This window comes from Macaca thibetana, chromosome 3 (assembly GCF_024542745.1).
Source record: "Macaca thibetana thibetana isolate TM-01 chromosome 3, ASM2454274v1, whole genome shotgun sequence".
NCBI classification, from domain to species: Eukaryota; Metazoa; Chordata; class Mammalia; order Primates; family Cercopithecidae; genus Macaca; species Macaca thibetana.
The window spans coordinates 99,957,841-99,980,357 of record NC_065580.1 but is presented as its reverse complement, the minus strand read 5'-3'; the positions used below and the strand labels follow the sequence as shown (position 1 = coordinate 99,980,357).

Here is a 22,517-nt window from a genome sequence, read left to right as displayed (position 1 = left end):
TTCCAGAAGCAGCAGTGAGCAAGAAAACTGGTACATGTGGGTCAATCTAATCATGCCCTATTTGCATACAACAATAACAAGATGACTAATTTTAGGGAACTTAAACACAGGGTAAAAAAATGACATGGAAGTTTGAAGGGGATGAAGAAGTCTAAAGTTCTCATAATGTGGGAAATGTAAGAAGAGCTACTAATTAACTGAAGAATATTTTAAGTCAATTATGCATGTATTAAATTTTTGATAATTTAAAAAACGGTGGGATGAAATCCATTAATGAAAAAGTAATATATGGCTGGGTGTGGTAGCTCATACCTGTAATCCCAGTGCTTTGGGAGATCAAGGTAGAAGGATCACTTGAGGCCAGGTAGAGACCAGCCTGGGCAACACAGCGAGACCCCATCTCTAAAAAGAGTTTGAAATTTAGCTGGGCATAGTAGCACATGCCTGTAGTCCTAGCTACTCAGGAGACTGACATGGGAGGATAGCTTGAGCCCAGGTGTCCGGGGTTAAAATGAGCTATGATGGCGCCACTATACTCCAACCTGGACAACAGACTGAGATTGTCTCTCTCTCACACACACAAATACATAAAAGAAAAAGAAATATAGGTTTAATTTAGACCAATAAAAAGCAGGGAAGGAGAAAAAAGATGCAATAGAAAAGCACAGTGATTATAAAAAAAAATCCTAATACAACTCTAATCAGAATAAGTGACTCTAATTCATCACAAAAAAAGATTTTTAGATAACATTTTAAAAATCCTTTCAAGAAACACAAACATAACATGAGATAAATGCAAGAAAGACAGACATACCCAGCAAACTAGCCAATAGAAACCCAAAATAGAGCAAATATATATATTTGCATTATTAGTGATAGAGACAATAGAGATTTATTTTTACCAGAAGGATATAATTTTGAGCTTTTGTATGACAATACGGTCTTAAAAATATAAAGCAAAATTGAAAGACTTACAAAGAGAAATTGGCAAATCCACCATCATAATGATTTTGACATCTTTCACAGAAACTAGTAGATCAAATAGCTAAAGTTGCTCTATGAATACAAAAGGGATCTCATATCCAGCAATTCAAAGAACACACACACTTTTCAAAACCACTAGGAATATTCATACCAATTGACCACAAATTAAGCTTCAACATATATAAAAAATTATATCATACATACCAGATTCTGAATATAATACAATAACATTTCAAATAGACAGTCAAAGGCCAGTATGTTTGGAACGGTACATTTGGTACCAGTAGCATACATTGAAAAGACAAGAAACCAAATCACACATATATGGATACTTGGTATATCTCAGAAGTGGCATTACAAATTAATGGGGGAAGGATGTCAGACGGATGAATTATATCCTATTTTCATCTTATTTCCACCTTTCCAGCAACTCATTATTCACTCATTTGTTTGATATTTACATGCTGATTGCCTGCTTTGGACTTGGCCCTTTACTAGTCCTTGGATATACAAAGTTGAAATAGATCAGAGGAATAAGAACTGCCTGCACTCAAGGATCTCATTATCTACAAGAATAAACAGGCAATTATGCGTCAGGTGATACAGCAGAACATGTAGGAGATACTATGGTAGTATAATGAAGAGAATAATACATTCTTCCTAGAAGTCTGGGGAAGGGGATATTGAACTGGGCTTTGAAGGATGGATAGGAATTCACAAGCCTGGGAAAGACTGAGCAGGTGGGGCAGTGATGGCGTTGACTGGGGAGCAGATGACTTGAGGAAGACATTTATAAAAGAGGAAACAGCATAACCAAAGGCCAATGAAGATGGGCTTAGGTTTTGAAAGGCATTCTTTTCTGGCAAATGGTGTTAAAAAAAAAAAAAAAAGAATGACATCACGTTGTTCTCTGAAACATTTTGAGTGGATGAAATAACCACCTGTTAACTATCCCTATATCTTGGGGTAAAAATGAAAATGCAGATTTAGAAATTACCTGAGTAGCTACATGTGTGCTGCACATGGACACAATGCATACTGACAAAATATAAACTGGCCTATTGTTTCAGGAAAAACAGGATAGGCTAATCACAGATTTTTCTAAAATTTCACTTCTTTGCCCATGTATTTAAAAATAATTGAGCACATCAGGATTGCATTTTTAATGCTTATTATCACTGTCCATATTTACCAACATCCTTTCCCAACAAGTATCCCTATTGCCTTTGATCTCATTTGTCCAGCCAAATAAATGCATAGACGTTTCAAATAGCAGGTAACGCCCAGTGTCCCCACACAGTCCCAAAGAAATGAAACAAAATGAAAATAGAGTGGGGATGTAAAGTTAAACATTATTTTAGGCCCATTGCCTACTTTTCTTTTTGGTGATGGGCCATTGTTTATTTTCATGACCGATATATTGTTCAATTTTCTTTTGGATCCCCAAGGACAATCTCTAGACAGAAGGCTACATGTAAATGCTGAGGGCATGCTCTGAGCCCATTTTATTTGGCTTCTACTTATTATGTCTACTCTTTCATTGAAATACACCATATCTTAAAATTCACTGGTCAGCTTTTTCCATTTTCTGAAGTTTACTGATTTGCAAGAATATCTTTTTAGAGAAAGAACATTTTGAAAACTTTAGGGCAGTAACTAAAATATTCTAGACAGGAAGAAAATACTCCAGACAGGAAGAATGTCTGTCCAAGACTATTATACTAGGCACGGTCTGCCTGGAATTCAAAAACCACACCAAACAAAAAAGATGATATTACATGAGATAAGGTATGTTTGACAAATAGCCCAGGAATGGCTACTTTGTAAAAACAAGAGCAAGAAGAGTCATCCAGAGAGATCTCAGGCATTTAGCAAGTATCCCTCAACACAGCTCTTTCTAAATGAACAGGATGTTATTTGTCCCGTATCTGCTGAATCTGGAAGGCAGTATTCTCTAGTGGTTTTATACCAGATATGTTTTGATGGGTCCATGTAGACACCACCCAAATGTATTAATATCAGCTCAGCCTGGGATCTAAACTGTAAGGAGTAAGTGCTGTTTATGACATACTGCAGTTGAGAATTTTTGCTTTTTCTTACCAGTATACATCATGATTTCTTAGCCTTGGCACTACTGATTAACATTTTGGGCTGGAAAATTCTTTGTAGTGGGGTTGTGCCTTGTACATTGTAGGATGTTCAGCAGCATCCCTGGCCTCCACCCACTAAATGCCAGTAGCACTCTGGGACAAATCACAAATATCTGCAGGCATTGACAAATGTCCCCCAGGGGTTGGGGGGGCAGTGTTAGGGTCGGGGAGGGGTGAAGTTTCCTTTATTGAGAAGCACTGGTATAGATGGAAACCTTATTGCCTCAATTTGTCATTTTATTATTCATATTAAAAATCAGAATGTTATTCTTTTGCTTTGAAAAGGAATTTTTGGGTCAGAGGCAGTTTGTTTGTTTGTTTGTTTAGCTACTTTATGTTCACAGAAGACAGAGCTAAAGTCCCTTCCAGCTACATGTGGCTGGGTTTTAGAGGTCTAGTCTAGCCTTTGCCCAGGGCTAACTGAGAGGCTGGAGGGCAGGCAGCCTATCCTGCGTCACCCAGGTCAGCAGCACAGTCAAGGCTTCCAGATCTCTGCCAAGAACTCTTCCTATAATTTACTGTATTTCCCATAACCATGTGACATTCATCTCTTATGAAAAATTAGGTTAAACTTTGGATTCTCCCCTTTTGCAAGACCAGATGAAGTACTAACCTTGAAGTGACCCTTTTCTGATGTAAGAAAACACAGCAGAGGTGAATCAATCTATGACAGAGACTCTGAGTTCCCTCTGAAAGGCTGGCCAAGCAGTTGGGGCAGGAGAACTGAGTTTCTCAAAACCGGCACCACAGATCCCTGGACTTCTCATTAGCAGCTGCCCTAGTTTAAGATAGGATTGCATTTCTAAAATCTTGATTGTCTCAAAGCTTTCTGGGAGTCTCCCCATTGCATAAAGTAAGATATTCTCATGCTAATTAACTTTGGTCAGGTTTATGAGCACGTGGACACCCACATCCTTTTGACACTTTCCTGCTCCAAAACCTCGAGTGGTTCCCCATTGCCAGTGGTGAGGTTTCTCAGTCTCAGCACTACTGGCATTGAGGGCAGCATAACTCTTGGTTGTGGTGGCCTGTCCTGGACGTTTAGTAGCACACCTGGCCTCTACTGGATGCCTCTGGAGGAAGGAGAGGGAGAAGGAGAGACAGAGGAAGGAAGAGATAATGAAAGTAGGGAGGGAAAGGAAGGAAGGAAGGAGCGGGGAGAGAAAGAAGGAGGGAGTTAGGAGAAAAAGAAGAAAGGAGGGAGGGAAGGAGGAAGAGAGGGAGAAACTGGCTCCAGATATACTCCCAGTTCCTGTTTCCACCTATCCCTGAGTTTTGAGTATTCCCTGGAGGCTTTATGAGACCATCCTGCATAATAGTCTATTTAGCTTAAGATAGTTTCCAGGGGTTATATTACTTGAAACAAGGAGTTTGTCTTCATTATAATGGTGGAGCAGGCTGAAGTAGGAGGCAGACAAAAACAACTCTGATTCATAGCACTCTGAGAGCAGAAACAACTTTTTTTTTTTTTTAATAAAGCCATGTATTTCCAAACCTATTTATTCCAGTCTCACTTTGAGTCCCTCATTTTATATTTAAGGTGATGAGTTTTGTCTTTCTTTTGAATTTTCTTTCCAGACTTGTTTCTGGCAAAACAGCCTTTTCTGACTATTAACTTAAAACAACAACAACAACAAAAAAAAAAAAAAAAAAACCAAGCCCCCAACCATTCTGAAGCCAATTTCTGCCTGTGTCAATTTGCAGGTGCAATATCCAGCTGTCCCTGTTCTCCAGGCACAGAAGTAGTATCAGATGGACAGAAAAGGGTGATGGACACCTGGGAGTTTGACAAGAAGGCAAGGCAGCCAAAACGCTGGGAATGACATGAAGGGCTGACACACTTTTATGAGGTCAACGGGGAAGAGGAAGAGAGAGGGGCTTGCATGCGGGAAGCAAAAAGTCTTCTTCAAAGCAAATGACCACTAGACTGAGAAGAATGCAAAAATGAATGAAAGGCCTCGAAATCATTAAGGAGCCACAAATCCAAACCAGGAGGTGGTGGTGCTGCCACGTCCTGGACAGGTGTTTTAGTGGGAGCGTGGGGACATATTCTCAGCCTCTTGAACTTCTAGTCCTGGCCTCCAGGATAGCATGGGGTGGGGGCTGCATGTTGAGAAGGAGCATGCTATGAGAGCACACGCAATGGAGTGTGCCATGAGAACGGGGTGCTCCTGGTGCACGCTCAGTCTGTCAGCAGAGTGGGGGACATAATAAGAGTAAGTAGGGCAACCATTTCCCCTATGTCCTGATGGGACGCTTTTGAAAGGCACCACACAGGACAGCTGTTGTGAACGGAGACAGATCCCTCCTCCCCCTCACCCGCCTGCCCACATGGATCAGACACGGGGTAGCACTGCACAGTCACCATCCCTGGCAAATGGGGATTGAGAGCTGGCCTGACACATCCTGGTAGGGCCTCCATCTCTCCTGTACCATCTGATGACCCTGGCAAGGGCCCACTCCCTGGAAGGACTCTAGTACAATGAACACAAGTGCATCCAACACGCAAGCCACACAAGAGGGCAAACTGCAGGGTGGGGAGTGAGGAGAGGGCTCCGAAAGCTCAACTGTAGGGAGATACGGTCCCCTGCTTTCTGCCAACGTGAATGAACAGCTTGAGGGCCAGGACCTGTTCTAGACACTGGGGTTTCTGCAGTAAATAAAACAGACAAAAATCCCCACTCCATGAACCCTCTCTACCCACCCCCTCCCATCGGGAGTTTCCCTCTGGTGAGGGGAAGGCAGGCAAACAAACACGTAAATAGGTACTAGGTCAGCTGGTGATCAGTGCTAGGGAGAAAAGGAAAGCTGGTACAGGCTGGGCAGGAGGTGGAGGAGGGGTGGAAAGGGAGGGGGGAACACACAGTGAGGGGGATTAGAACTTTCTGGGCCTCTGCTCTCCATCCATATTCCATATGGGGAAGAAGGAAGGGTGTCCTGGAAGCGCATGGGGGTGGGAGAGAATTTGGTAGGAAAGAGTGATGCAGATTCCCATGCAGATTGGAGAGGCTGGGAACAGGAGCAGCAGGCTGAGTGGGGGAAGGGCCTGCTCAGGAGACCCTGATGGCTCCAGGGCCCAGGGATCATCATCTTTCCACCATCTGGCCCATCCCAGCTGAAGATTTAAATGTGATGGACTCCTTTCTGTCCCCCAGGTCTCTCCCCTGCACCCTATTCGCTCCTGGCACATTTCTGACTCCAAGTGTTCACTCCTGTTGTTTGCATAGCCCGGGTGCTCTTTCTTTCCCCTGTATAACCATCCTTGATCTACTTATTTACTTGGGCTTCAGCCAACTTTCCACCTCCCCACGAGGATTCTTGGTTAAGGCTGAGAGAACAACCACACTGCCTCTTACACAGGATCCCCAGCACCAGGGAGCCCCCTCCTCTTTGAATGCTCACAGAAGCTTGTCTTTTACTCCTGTTTTTTTAGACATCACCACAGGGTCAGCTTCAGGGCACATGTGACCTGTGCGGTGGCACAGAGCCCTGTCCTTAGCGTGGTTTAATGTGCTGCTGTCACAGTTCTGAAAATCTCAATAATTTTTTTTAACAAGAACCTCACATTTTCATTTTATACTGGGTCTCACACATTACCTGCCCAGTCCTGCATAATCAATCACGCATATTAGTGTGAACTTATAGCTACATCATAAATTTGATTATAAAGTATAACATATACTCTGAATAGGAACCAGCCACAGCAAATAGACGCTTCCAACTTACTATTAAAAATGGAAGCTTACCAGCTATTTTGAAGTTTTTTGGTGCCTCTTTTAATGAAGAAATGCTTGGTAGAGATAAGAGACAAAGAATAACTAAATTTCACCACTTTCTATCAGAGCAATGAAGCATTAAGAAAAATCCATGAAAACTTTTCTTTAAAGATGTTAAAAATCAATAGCCATGGAAATTAGCAGTTGGGCCTGGACCAAGGGGTTGACACTTAGGAGCAATTAGATGACATCTAAAGACCTTTTTTCATGGACATAAAAATCTTTAATGAAACTGTAAATTTTAACATTACTGACAATGCATCCTTTAGGGTGAGGCTGGAGATCCTTCCTATTGAAGGTTTCTGAAAATGTCAATTACAGTTCCTGTAACGGGTTGCGTTGCATATCCCCCGAAAGGTGTATTTCACTCCTAACCCTGGGTCACTGTGTGTATGACCTTATTTGGAAATAGGGTCTTTGAAGATATAATTAAGATGACATCATACTGGATGAGTATGGGCCCTAAATCCCATGGCTGGCAACCTTATAAGAAGATGACAGATATACAGAGACACACAGAGAAGGCTATATGAAGATGGAGGCAGAGATTGGAGTGGTGTGTCTACAAGACAAAGAATGCCAAGGACTGCCAGCAACCACCAGAAGCTAGGAGAGAGCTGCAGGGCAGTTTCTCTTTCACAGCCTCCAGAAGGACCCAACCCTGCCCATACCTTGATTTCAGACTTCCCAACCTTCAAAACCATGAGCAAATAAATTTGTGTTGTTTTAAGCCACCAAGTTTGTGGTCATTTGTTATGACAGCTTTAGTATAAAGTACATTTTAAAAGCTGGGAGAAAAATGTGTGAAATCTAATCTAAATCATCTAAGTCATCCATTTACTTTTTAAACAAACGAGGGATATAGACCAGTACTGGCTACAGGATGGAATACATTCAAAGAAGTCACCACTATCAGGCTTTATTTCATTTTCTCTTACATATAATTAATGAGAGAAGAAGAAAGAGATGGTAGAAAAGAGACAAAAGAAAGAAGGGCATGAAGAAGAGAGGGTAGAAAATAAAAAATAGAAAAAGCTAGACACAAAAATACAAGTGAGAGGCACGAAAAGGTAATAATAGATGCTAACATCAAATGAATACTTACTAGGTGCCAGAGACCATGGTAAGTGACTCGCATGTATTCTTTAAACCTCACAACACTCCCATTTTATAGATGAGGGAACTGAGGCAGAGACAGCTGAGCTCTTTGGATGAACATGGTGTGGCCAGGAGTACTACGTGGGCTAAAGCTACCTCAGCACTGTGCTAAGTGTGGGGAGGAAGCCGAGCAAGCCGACTCCTGGGCCTCTGGGGTTGGCTGGCCTGAAGATTTTCAGAGCTCAGCCATAAGGTATTATTAGGTGGACCATTCAAAAGAGAGCTGTTCCAGTTACAGCAGAGTGCCTCTTTAAATCAACTAGATAAACAGAGATGCAGTTATAAAATGAGCTAAATAACCGAGTGGTTTTTCTCTTGACAAACAGTTTTCATTTTGAGAGAGGAGTGTGTTCATTTCACCATTCCTCCAGCACATACCTCTCAGTGTCTAGTAGGTACAAGTAACCCTAGGAAATCCAGGCTTTAAATGAGCAAAAACTGCATCAGCACACAGTGTTGGAAAGTATACAATTATTGCATGCAATGAGGCGCAACTGTCCTTTGGTTCCCAAAGCTTTTGTTCTCAGAACTGAATTTTGCTTTGCTTAGACAAACTTTGTTTGAGAAGCAAAGGCAGTGACTGTGAGCTTTCTCAGAGAATGGAGCACAAGGTCCCAACTTAGGGAATGTTGGGGGTTTCTATTCATTCCTCTTGACAAAGCTCCTGGGCAGAGCAAAGGAAAGGGCTTTTTACCTGGGGTAATAGTCCTGACTGGGGCAAACAATCTTGTTATGGGGTGAGAAGACAAACTCTACTGGCAGATTCGAATGGCAGATAGGAGGCCTCTAGACGAAAGTGCAGGCAGCACCTAGCAAAGCCTATTGGCTGATGAGCATGAAAATGTGATTATTTGTTCTTTTTATTGATTGCTTACTATATGCTATACACATAATAGCCTTAAATATTAACTTGAATTACAAATCAAGAAGGTTTCAGAATAAAGCCCATTAGAAGTTAATGTAAATAAAAAGCCAATGTAAAATTAAGGTCTGAAACACAAATTCCAAACAGATGGCAGGGACATAGGATAAGAAATTTCTTCCTTTAGTTCAGTTCAGTGGCTTGTCCCTAAAAAACTGCCACTGTATTTATAGCCTGAGCCTGCTTTTTGAATGTTCTTCCAAAAACCATGTAAAGTTTCTACCTAGAGTTAGTTGCGGGTGAGGAGTGGGGAGATTGAGGGTGGAAAGGGCAAGGAAGGACAAAGAGGATGCCTCATCCTCCCCTGCCACTCATTCTTAAGGACAGTGGCACCAACAGTACCACTGAATGCCACAATCAACTGTCACAGCTACTTGGGGTCTGCTAAGTTTCAAAGATATCTATTTAAAACACGGAAGAGAAACGCTCCTGTCTGGCTTGTGTACTCCTCTTGAACAACTTCTCTATTTTGTGCCTTTTCTTCTTTCAAGAGCTGTAACAGTGAATAGCTATTGAGTTTTGAAGCAAATACTGAAAGAGCTGTTTTCCAGTGATAAGTAATATATTGTGTTAGCAACGGTACTACTTAAAAAATAAGATTTAACTATCTTTTTGTTTTAAAATGTCTTAAGATTAATTTTCCATTCAGGGATCTAACATTAAAAGGACTGAAATTAGTTTTGAAAATATCAACTATATATATTTGTGTGTTTTTAACACAAGCTCAGACACAGAATATACATGGACAAGCTACTCCATGCAAACATTATTATAGTACAGAATAATTCCAATTTCTTAAAGCCAAATGAATTGGAATTTTCAAGAGGAAGAAAAAGAATTTACAAGTCCATGAAGATCCATCCTCTCATCACTAGTAGTGTATCCACAGGATGCAAAAAAATCAAGGATTTCTGCTAAAAATCAGAAAAACACTTTCTTAAGGCCAAAAAATTTAATGAGGATAAAAATGGAAAACAGAGTAAAAAAAAAAAAAAAAAAAAAAAAAAAAAAAAAAAAAGGGAGCCATTTAATGCTCCAAATTAGACCTGTCAATATTCGGTGATGGGAGAAATATGAAAAGCTTTGGCATAGAAGAGGACCTATGCAATGCAATTCTTCACCCTAATGCTAAGTATGTAGGGCTGTATAATTCCATTCCTCAGTTCAATTATAGCATGCAAATGCCTGAGCTGCTGGCTTTCTAAAAACAGATGCAGGGAAACAGACCAAACTAACACCAATGTACATTTAATAGATGACTATTTGTCCTTAGAAAGGATCAGAAAGCAACAGAATAAAATCAGTTTCCCTCGTCACCTCTGACAAAAGGGTTATCTAATTCCAAGAGTCACTTGGGTTACTGACCCTAAAGGAAACAAGAATTTTTTTAAAAGAAGGCAATTCACATTTTGCTTCTCCTGCATATTGTTTTCTTCCTGGGTCCTCCCTCTCCACTCTCCCCAGCTTTCAAACTGCCAGCTCACTTTTTGGGGTGAAGCCTCTAACTCTAACCTGTCTCTCCTCCCCTCAACTGCAATTCAAGCTAGACAATTTGGCATCAGCGTCCCTTTCCAGTCCTTCTTGGAAAACACTTGGGCAAAGGAAACAGGCCATAATTTTCCGATGGTAGGCCCCTTCTACAAGTACCAGTCTGAAACGAAGATAGCGGTCTTTCCAGTTTCTAAATTCACATGGGAAATTCCACTTAACCCCCCACCAGGTTTCCAGATCTTTTTGTTTGGTCTGGTGAGCAGGATAAAGGCTGTGACCAAGGGTGCCCCCCTGCTAGCCGTACCCGGAGCACAAACAAAAGCTTCTGGATGGCATCTCCTGTCATTATTTGATTTCACAGCTGTCTACGCATAAAAGAAAGGAGTTAGCATCACTGAAAACAAAAGACAAAACACAAAACGAGAAACAGGCAACTGTTTTCCCTTGCTCGGAGACAGCAATATTCTTTACTGAGTGGAAAAGTACTGCTCAGCTCCCAGCAGAACATCTCTGACTGAGAGAGGCTGGGCATGCTCTGTGTTTATTTCACTGGACATGGGAACGTGAAGTGGCAACGGGCCCAATTCTCCAAAACTAAGTCAACATCCAGATAAGGTGTTTCCAGGCATAAGCACTGAGGAGACTGCCTTCTGAGGTCTCCAGTTTGAATTGATAGAAAGCACAGGTGTTAAGCTTATAGCTAAATGTGGAAGCAAAGGAATTTGTTGTCTCTTGACTTTACAATCAGAAACCTGACGGAAGCTATACACTGTACCTTTCCACCTGCCCTTTTGTAACAGAAGAAGGAATGCAGAGGCTTGCTTACCTTAAAGTTGTGTGTCTTCTCATAGTTGAAGTGGTTGTCGTTGTGTGTGAGGGCTGCCCTTCGAACCAGGGAGGAGATCTGTGAACAGGCAAAGAGTTTGAGAGGGGGCCAAAGAAAGCCGCCTTTGACACCCACCTTCACCCCCAAGGCTACGGCCAGCAGTTCTTGGCGTTTCCTGCCCTGCTTAGACTTCCGAACCACAGCACACTTTTTCTCATTTTCCAGCCACAGTTCTTCAGAGAACATAGTGCCTGGATCCCAGATCTTTCTAGTTTCCTCTGCAGAGCGCAGGAAGCCCCGTGCTGTCAGGATTTTCGAACCGCAGCTAATGTTAGGAGGCAGATTTGAGGCAGCTGGGTCCTGTCTGCAGCAGTCTCCGGCATGTGACCTCAAAGGCCCAGTTTGAGTGATGGAGGGGGCTCGGCTTCTGAATAAGGACGGGCCTGTTTTGTGCTATTTCTTAAGGCCGACGTGTGCCTGGAACAATAGCAAACATTCATGTGCACAGCAACCCCCAGAAGCGGTATCCAGTCAGCCACTGAGGATTCAGGGAGGCAGAGGCCGGCAGCTTGCTTTCTCCTGCCGCAGCACATTGCAAAGGAGAGGTCTCCCCTACTTATTAGCACATTTTACACTCAAACACACCAGCGCGCACACCCCCCAGCCAGCTCTGATGTTCAAAGTGTGAGGCTGCATCCAATTCATCTGGGGCTCTGAACCCCATCCTGGGCTGAACTCCAACAGATTAAACCTTTAAACCCTGATGACTGTTTAATCTTATAGGGGTAAAGCCTCTGTCTCTTTATTAAAAATCTGCCTTAGCACTTGAAAGCTTCATTTGTATTCTTATGCATGCATTAAATTGGAACAGTCTGAGTACCAAATGGGGTATCAGAGGAGAGCAAAGCTTTTCCGCTCTGAGTTCTGCAAAGTTGCAGAATAAGAGGCAGGATGTCTTGCCCCAGGACACTCCCTGGGCTCTCCTATCCTTCCTGTGCGAAAAAACTCTGCTCAAACCCACCCAGACCAGACAGTATTCCTTACCTAAAATCAAAACATCATAGTTGCTTTTCTTTTCAATAAAACATCTTCAATGTTCATTCTGTTAGTGCCCAAACCTATAAAAATGCCCTCCTTGCTCTTAAAAGCATCATCTATTTGATGGTCTCCCATGACCCTAATTCTTTGGTCCTAGGTCTCCCCACAAAAAGAAGTAGGGAAATCCTGATGTCTTGGGAGTACTCCTGACCCATTGGTGAAGATTAATGCAGCTAATGCCAGACAGTAAAATTAATGCTTTAGGAAGTAGAAAACAAGATCTAGATAACTGGGCCTTTATGTAGATGGGCCGTCCTGTCCTCTACTGAAACAAGGGCTCCATGCTCCAGCCCCTCCAAGCAGCCTTGTGAAGAGTAACCAAAGATCACTCCTTCCCTTGTGCAATTCTTTATTCCTGGTAATCACCATGATTTTAACTCGGTTCAAAAATTCATCCTCCCATTTCATCCTCTTGTTACCTTCAATAATAACACCCAATTTTTATGTTAAGCTATTGAGCACAATAATTTACGCTGTGTCAGAGGACGTTAGAATGTGTCAAAGGCACTTAACTCATCGAATCTGCAGCATATGGATGTGAGGAGCAAGATTTTTATTCCCAATTCTTTTGGATGAAGAGATTGAGGCACTGAGAGGTAAAGTAATTTGCCTAAGGACATGCAGCCTAGTTTAAGTGGCAGAACCAGGGCTAGAACACAAAGCATCTGTGTCCAGCGCCCATGCTCTTCAACACTGTGTCCCGCTGCCTCGGTACACCCACGTGCTGCCTCATCCTGCCATCAGTCCTGACAAATGCTATATCTCAGATACTGGTTGAGTCTGGCCTCTCCCTACCTTTCTTTCCCCACGTAACTCAGACCCTTGTTATCTCTCCAGTCCACCTTACACATAGCTCTACAACAATCTTCCTAATCCACCCATGCTTCTCCATAGCTTAACTGTGTCCTGGCATTGCTGGTTTTTCACGAGCTGATCCTAATGTACCCAGCTCATCCTATTTCCCTATACTCCCCTCCACAAATCCTACAACATCTCTTCTGTGACATACTTAACTGCTCACCTTGGTAGCTTGCTCTGTTCTTTAGAATATTCTAGCATCCTTTCAACATATCTACATTTTCACCAACATTTACATTCTAACTCTAATGTTACCCTTTCCAAAATGACTTCCCCAAACTCCCCATTGTAGGCCAACTGTGTCCTCTGAAATCCCATCGTGTTTTATCCACATTTTTCTGATTGCACTTGTCACTTTCTGTCTGTATTATAGTGACTATAACAGCTCTTATCTCTGCCACACTGAGAACTCACTGTGACATGCTCTATGCTTAATTCACTTTTGTTTCCCCCACAAATATGTCTAATAAGAGTCCCTGCCACAGTAGACACTGAATAAATGTAAGTTGCTAGAAAGCACATGTACCTACCGGAAGCCAGGATTGTGGAAGAAGGTGTGCAAAGATGACGGCATGGTGTGGGGTCTCCAGTCCTTCCTGAGACCACCCATCCACTGCCTTGGCTTCCAGAGACAAGGTTCCCTCCAGGGGTCTACCCTCTTAATGAGCTTCACCAGGCCCCTTGTCCCTTCTTCCCACTGTCTGATTCTGAAGGACAACTGCTATGGCAGGGGTTAAGTGAAGGCTTGGCATACCTTTGCAGGGCTTCCCATCCTTAGTCTACAGGTAAAAAGATGGAGAGAAGCAAAAAGGGTCCTTTCCCAACCTTCACTGCTAGCAAAGCAAGAGAGACCTTTTGATGGTGAGCCATTTGTGTAAGGGCAAATTCTGTGATGTGGACTGGACTAATGACACGAATATACCAGTTTTAGAATCCGATCAAATTAACGAAGGAGACCACTACTCCTCCTGCGGCTCGTCCTGCTATAAAATAACTATTTACATGGAAAGTAGGCAAAAGAATCTCCCCCTTTTGGTCTATGGGTGGTTGAATACAATGAGATTTAATATTTTTTCATGTCTGTGCTTGTATGTATAACAAGTAATTTTTATTTCCATTTGTGACAGTGATTTCTTTTTCAGCTATTGATTCAATAGAATTGACCCAAACACAAGACACATTCAGACAAGTGAAGGAACTACACACTATTCCCTAAGGATGCTTCTTTACAGGGGACTAGAAGTATTAGCCTTTGAGCAAGCATTGCTGTGAGCAGTGTGGGTGACCTCAGACCACCCTCTCATTGAGGGAAAACTGATTACAGTAATCTCTTGGTGAAAACTTCCCTCTGAAATGACCCCATCACACAGAGCTCTTTTTTATCTCAACTCCTCAAGGGAAGCTCCTTGCCTTGTTTTATATGCTCCGTAATGTCGAATACAGTGTTCTCTATACACAGTGGACATTTAATACATTTGCTGACTGTCTTCTTCTAATGAAAATTTCTACCTGACCTGTTTTAATATATACATTCATGAGATGAAGCACATTTCCCTACACGCTCTGTTTGAACCAAGGATTCTCACTGGAACGAATGGTCTTTTGGGCCAGATATCTGTTGTTGTGGGAGGTTGTCCTGTACATTGCAGGGTGTTCAGTGGCATTCTTTGCCTGTATTCACCAGATGCCAGTAGAGCCCCTTCCCCCAAGTATGATAATAAAAAACGTCTCCAGACATGGCCAAATATTCCCTGGGAAGCAACGCTGTCTCTAGTTGAGAATACTGGGCTAAATTAATAACACAAATATTAATATTTATATCATGCTTACTATGTGCCAGGTATTATACTCAGCACTTTGCGCATATATATATAGATCTATAGATCTATATATATTTTTTTTTAATTTTTTTTTTTTGTTTTGTTTTTTGAGACAGAGTCTCGCTCTGTCATCTAGGCTGGAGTGCAATGGCGTGATCTTGGCTCACTGCAACCTCTGCCTCCCAGGTTCACATGATTTTCCTGCCTCAGACTCCCAAGTACCTGGGACTATAGGCACGTGCCACTGTGTCCGGCTAATTTTTGTATTTTTAGTAGAGATGGGGTTTCACCATGTTGGCCAGGCTAGTTTCAAACTCCTGACCTCAAGTGATCCACCCACCTCATTCTCCAAAAGTGCTGGGATTACAAGTGTGAGCCACGGCACCCGGCCCACTTTGCATATTTGCACTCATTTAAGATTTAAAACCCTATGAGGTAGGTACTGCTATAATTACCCTTATTTTACAGAGGAGGAAATGGAAGCTGAGAGTTTAAGTGACTTGCCCATGGCCACATAGCTGGTAAGTGGTAGAATATAGGCACAACTAACTGAGCCTATCTTTCCCCAAAGCCCTGAAGAACAAGTGTCTTTCCTTCTACTACACTTAATATCAAATTTACCTTTTTAACCATTTAAAAATGTAAACTCCAATGGCATTTAATGCATTTACAATGTTCTGCAACGATCACCACTACCTAGTTCCAGAACATTTCATCACCCCAAAATGAAACCCTGTACCCGTCAGTTCCACTCCTCATTCTCTTCTCCTCCCAGCCTCTGGCAAACACCAATCTGCTTTCTGTCTCTATGAATTTGCCTATTCTGGATATTTTGTATAAAGGGAATCATACAATATATGGGTTTTTATATCTGGCTTCTGCTTTTTTCTTTAGATATTTCACTTAGCATGTTTCGAGGTTCATTTATGTTGTGGCATGTATCAGTACTTCATTCCTTTTTTGTTGCTGAATAACAATCCATTGTGTGGATATACCACACTTCATTTCCATTCATCAGTTGATGGACATTCAGACTGTTTTCACCTTTTGGCTAATTGTGAACCATGCCACTAAGAATATCCTCATACAAGTTTTGTTTGAATGCTTGTTTTCAATTCTTTTGGGTATACACTAAATCTAGGCTTTTACATATTGTTTAAACAGCCTCTCATCCCCATCATACTTACATTAAAAAATATGCAGTGGTTGAATGCTTGAATTACTCTCTTCCCCATTATAGTCAGTCAACGAGTAGCAGGTCTGGTGTTCCCTGGACTGGTTTTTAAAGAGGAGACTTTAGTTCTCCCTGAGCCCACTGTGAAAGCAGGTACTACTTAAGATACTTCTGGAAGTAGGTGGGGCTATAAATAAATGGTGACATAAGCTCACCACTTCCTTTTTTCTTCTTTTTTTGATGAATAAAGGTTGGGATTCTATTTTCTAAGCCCTCTCACTGTTCTTCTTTCTCTCTACAATTAGCATCCTGGATCCAAGAAGGAATCAAGTAACGAGAAGGCAATGAGAGGTTGTCAGATAGAGACAAGGAGGAAAGGGTGGGTCAATGGGCAGGAAGACCTGGGAAAATGGAGCCCTTTGGGGTGTCTGTGGACATATAAAGTGCCCAGGAAAGGAATGGTAGGAGAAAGACATATACCCTTCTCACTATACTGGCTTTAATAACCTAGCATCATAAGCCCAGAAGGGACCTTAGAGGTTCATCTAAGCAACAGCTCCTCCTCCACCTGGCTTCAGGCAGGACCACCTCTCAGCTTCTAGGGAACACAACATTGTGCTTTATCAGTACCAATTTCTAGAGAAGGTGATTTGCCACCAATCCACAAGCTTTCCACAAACTTCAAGTAAATTCCAGTGCTACATTTTAAGGAGGGCTCATTGAAAATGTCATCATTAGTCCCTGGATGTCTCCCTGTATTCCAACCACAGTGTCTGTGCTGCCGAGAGCTCTACAGTTCTGTTTATTGAGTCTGAATCTTCCTTAGGTATTGCCCGAGCTATACTCCTATTCCAAATACTGTCCTGCTGTTGCAGCCTTCTCTGCTTCATGGCAGTGCACGAAATGAAAATCAGTATTAGGAATGATGATGAGGGTGTGGTGAGGAGGGTTCTTTAATATCCCACTGGTGTTTGTGGGATAAGTTGGAGATTGATCAAAAGCCTGGAAAAGTTCACGTGCATTGATCCAATTATTCTATTTATAGGATTCTCTTGAAAAGGTCTTCAGACTAAGATCTAGATAGATAGATAGATAGATAGATAGATAGATAGACAGATAGATATAGAGATACAGATATTCATCAAAACAATATCAAGAAATGTGAAAAAGCCTAAATAGTCAATATAGGGGAAAAGTTAAATAACTTACGGCATATAAATGTAATAGGGTATTATGGAGACATTAACAAAGACAATTAACAGAACATTTAATGATGAGAAGATTTGCCTCTGATATAATGTTAGGTGAGAAGTAGGCTCCTGAGTCATCTATAGTATAATTCCCAGATTTGTAAGTAGGTATACACAGAAAATATCAGAAGAAAACACACCAAAATACATTCAAAATACATTCAATCGAGCTGCTGAAGATAAGCAACAGTTACCTCTGAGTGGAAAAATTTTAATTGACATTTATTTTCTTCTATATTCTTTTCTGTTTTTTTCCGAGCTTCCTACAATGACTATGTTCTTATTCCATTATATAAAAATGATTTTTAAAGTATATTATAAAACTCTTATTAGATTTAGTGTGCATGGATGATAAATTCTTAACCATTGAGTTTGTCTAATCCCTCCTCCGCTTTTTACAGGGCAAGAGACCAAGAGCCAGAGAGGTTCCACAATTGCCTCTTATCACAGAGCTATTCTACAACTAAATCTGGAAGCAGATCCAGACTTCAGCTTCTCCTGCCTCACACCTGCAGGCATCAGAACCCCCAGAGGGCTTGTTAAAACATACTGAGCCCCACAGTTTCTGGTTCAGTCAGTAAGAGATCAGGCCGGAGAATCTGCATTTCTGATCGGTACACAGGTGATGATGTTGCTGGTCTCGGGACCACACTTTGAGGACCCCCATTTTATTTTTCCACTGAACCTGTGGGCCGCAGCCTTGCCTGATAATTAGAACACACACACACACACACACACACACAGACACACACACACACACAAACACCCCATGCTCAAGCTCTACCTCTACCCAATGAAATCCAAATTTCTGGAGATGGGGGATGGGCTGTAAAAATCCTCCAGGGGCTTGTAATGTGCTCTTAGAATTGAGTGTGACCACACTAATCTCAAGTGCTTCAGTTCAAGGGGATTGTTAGAAAAGATGAAAGTATGAACACAATCAGTGATGTTGACTAAATCCCCTCCAAAGGAATTAATATTGTTTCAAACACAAAATGTGATCATGTTTCTGCTCATGCTCACCCCACACCCACTTCCCATGATGCCACTTAAAACCTCCAGAGACTATTTAAGGCAAAGGCAAAAATCCATACCATGCCCTGCAGGGGCTTGTGGGGTCTGGCCCCTGCCACCTTTCCAGCCTCGCTTGCCACCACTTTCTTGCTGTTACCCTAAGCATGTATACACACACCTATTAGTATGATTTTAAAATTATGATCTAGGGCCCTCACTAGCCTGCTAGCCTTATGAAACAGGCCCAGAATCAGGTCTCCTGAGGTTCTTCCCATGGAAAAAATCCTTGGCACCACATGTGTGGCAGATTGGTGGTGTTGGCTGCCCACAGCCCACTGACACAAAGACTCATTCCTCCTCTCTGTTCCTAGAGAAATTTTACAAACATCTAAAGCCGAAAAATTATTTTAACCTACCTATAAAAGAAGAGTTCTATTAACTCTTCTCTGGTGACTAGCATGATGCCAACATTGGCTTGACACTCAGGAAAGTTTTGTTGCAGAAAACATAAACATGCCCATTTTTCGGCAGCTCTCTGTCTTCCTTTCCTTCCATCAGAAATGATTTCCACTCTTATGAAGAGTTACCATGCTCTTTTTTTTCCCTTGGGCCATTGGCTCATTCCCTGCACATATGTCTGGGGTACTGGTGTTGGGTGATGACCCTGGGTGTCCCGTTATTTCCCCAAAGCCACAAAATGTTATATCCTGCCCAGATCCAGGAACACGCAGCAAAATGCTGCAGCTATCCGTACAGCCCTGGATGGTGTGGGAAATCTATACTTTCCTTTGTTTTCACGTCCTGTGGGTCACACTGAAATACTTTTAATGGTTGGTTGGTGGTATACTAAGTGTATGCCTACTACCTATTTCTGTGTCTAATATATGTGTGTGTGTGTGTGTGTGTGTATACACATTTGTTTCAAAAAGCTTCTATGGGGATTTTGAGGGGACTGGTGGATAAGGAGGTGCGGTGATGTCTGCTGTGGTTTTTTGCTATGGCATTGTGGATCTGGTTCTCTATTCCTTTTGGGAAGAGAAAAAACTAGAAATGCTAAGTGAAATAAGCTCCAATTGCCGAATGATAATCGAAGGTGTGGTTTTCTTTTTTCAACACTACTAAACCCAGCCTGCCTGATCCTATGTACTTTGAACCCTCTCACATACTGCCAAATGAATCATCCTTGCCCTTCCTAAGAATTGCCCTGTTTGTTATATTCTGTTTGTGGCTTTCAGTCCTGAAAGAGGAGGAAGACAACAAAGACACATAACTAAACGCAAACACATTACCATGGCGCCAAATAAATAAGAAAGACCAGGGTGGGACCTGCCATCTTTCCTGCAATTGGGCTAGTTCAAGCTGTATAGTCCTGGTTTTATTTGAGGCCATTTAAGCATCAGGTGTCAACAATTAACCTGGCTCAGTCCTAAAACTGCTGCTGACCTCCGAACCTGCTGCATTCTGATCTGAGACAAGGTTCTTTGTCTCCGATGGCACACCATGCCCAGCTGCCACGCCGATTATTCTCCAGGGACAGATGGCTACTCTCGATGTGAGAGACACACAAAAGTGCCGAAGGAACAGTCTCACTGCCCCTCCAAGAATGCAATCCACTTCATTCAAAACAGTCACCGTTCACCCAAACGGAAAGGCCTGTATGTACACTGAAATGGACCAAAGTACCTTGTTTAGCAGCAAATAAGTAACCTGACGCTTCTTGGGTTGGTTGATCGTGCAATGCTACAGTTGCCGTCCTTCCCACATGATACCACCAGCTGTTCTGCTGAGACTTATGTCAAAAATTGTGGCTAATTTCTGATGTTTCTCACAGACTTTTTAGATGTAGAAATAAAAGATACTCCACCTCATAGAGGAAGACTTTGTGTTGCATTAAGGGTCTTGCACATTTCAACACGCCATTGTTATTATTTGCTTTTTTGTTTTGTTTTGTATGCAGTTTTTGACAGAGTCAATATTAATGACAACATGTTTTAACATCCGAGTGTAGTAATCCATTTCCTTAAATACGAACTTTAAAAGTCTTAGTCCAATTTCTCAAATGCTAAACTTTAGAAAGTATGGTAGGGTTATTCTTGAGAGAATGGAACATTTGTTAAATCAAACTCCTTAAAACTTTGGTCAAACTAAGATCCAAGTACATAGTGTAAAACCTAAGGGAGAAGCAGCTATTACAAAGTTCCCAGCTACCATCTTCCTTCTTGTCCTAGATGACTTTCTTCTCATATTCCATATTCATTTGCTTTTCTCTGTATTTTCCTTGCTAATATATGACTCAACTCCCCACTTCTGGTCAAAGAAGTAAGTGTCCCAAATGATGGACATGTGGGTTTTCCTACAAAAGTCAAGACACTCAATTTCTAGCTTATGGCATCAAACTGCAATATGGATGTTGGGTGTCTTTCTCAAACTCCGCTCACTCAGGGGAGCCTGGGAAATCCCTGCAAAAGGCCAGATATTTGCCAAATTGCATTTTCTTGTCCACTACTTTCTTGTCCAAATTATGGCAATTTGCAAAGCAGCACTACAGAATGTACCAAACATAGCTTCCAGCTACTCCTTTACCAGGTTCTTTGGTCAGCAGTTGGAGTAAGGTGCACCTTTATCTACAGGAAAAAAAATCAAATTAACCAGTTGTTTTCTCCATGTGAACTGTCCCATGTTAAAAATAACCAAGATACCTAAGAGACAGGTTTTCAAAATTTCACAAATAAAAATATCTCCAATCCCTACTCTGCTTTTTACAGTGAACAATCACCCAAACAAAACAGTCCTTGACGCCACTCACAGCTGTGCAGCTGATACTGCTCAATATAGTTCTTGGGGATATTTACGAATGCAGTAGTCTTGAAACATGGATATGTTGACACATTCCAAAGTTAATCTAAGTTTATTTCTGGTCTCCTGTGTGAGTGGTGGCTGGGATTTCCAAAATCTACAATTGGTCCTTGTATTTGTGTTTGGGAAGACTAGCTCTAACAAGCATTTGGCCGTGTTGTCCCTTCCCAAATGGAATGTCAGAGTGTGTGTGACGATGCAGACACCTCTCAAGCCACTCCCTGCTCTGGAAGAGAGGCTGTCATGCTAATGAACAAGTTTAAATATTCCAGGGGAAGACAGTTCAGTCTGAAATGACCACATGCAATTTGGTCTATGGCTCTGTTTTAATGCAATACAATTATTCCTGGATATGTTGCAAACACAGCTCCTTCATTCCTTCCTTCCCTCTCTCCCTCCCTCCCTTCCTTCCTTGCTTCCTTCCTTCCTCTCTTCCTTATTTCAGCAAATAAGTATTGAGCATCTATTATTTATCAGGCACTGTGTTAGACCAGTGAGATAGAACAGGGAACAACTACTCTTAGAGAGTAGACAACAAACAAAACTAAGAAGTACATTGCATATTCTTATCAAAAGTGTTGGGAACCATGAAGAAAAACAAAGCAAGAACACAGGATAGGAAGTGATAGAGAGGGAGGTTACAATTTAAATCAAGGTGGTCAGAAAAGGTCTCATGAGAAAGTGACATTTGGAAATTTGGGCAAATATTGGCCGGAGGTGATAGGTGAGCCATGCTGACATCTGGAGGAAGAACATTCCAGGCAGAGGGTACAGCACATGCAAGGCCATGAGATAGGAGCAATCATGGGAGACTCAAGAAATAGCAGAGACCAGGAACAGCTAGAGTGGTAGCTGCTAGAAGGTGAGGAAAGGGACCTGGGGCCTTCTGGGAAAGAATGGGACTCCCACTTTCACTCTGAGTGACGTGAGCAGCCACTGCAGAGTCTTGAACAGAGCTGTGTGTCATCTGAATGACTTTACAAAAGCATTGCTCTGCCTGCTGTGTTGATGACTGTAGCGGGGCTAAAGTGCATGCAGGAACATCAGTTAAAGGCTATTGCAGAAATTCAGCTAAAGGATAGACAGTGGCTTGGATGAGGGTGGGAGCAATGGAGGTGATAAGAAATGGCCAGAATCTGG

At 42.0% G+C, this 22,517-nt stretch overlaps 1 protein-coding gene across 3 annotated transcripts in view; it reads right to left on the bottom strand.

Moving 5' to 3' along the window:
* The window catches only part of CHN2 (chimerin 2), a 318,403-nt gene that overhangs the window by 23,761 nt on the left and 272,125 nt on the right, over nt 1–22,517 (bottom strand). For all 3 annotated transcript variants that reach the window (XM_050783197.1, XM_050783196.1, XM_050783198.1), the window contains one exon: nt 11,308–11,385. In XM_050783197.1, coding sequence (XP_050639154.1) covers nt 11,308–11,385 — 78 coding nt within the window. The remainder of the gene's footprint in view (nt 1–11,307; nt 11,386–22,517) is intronic.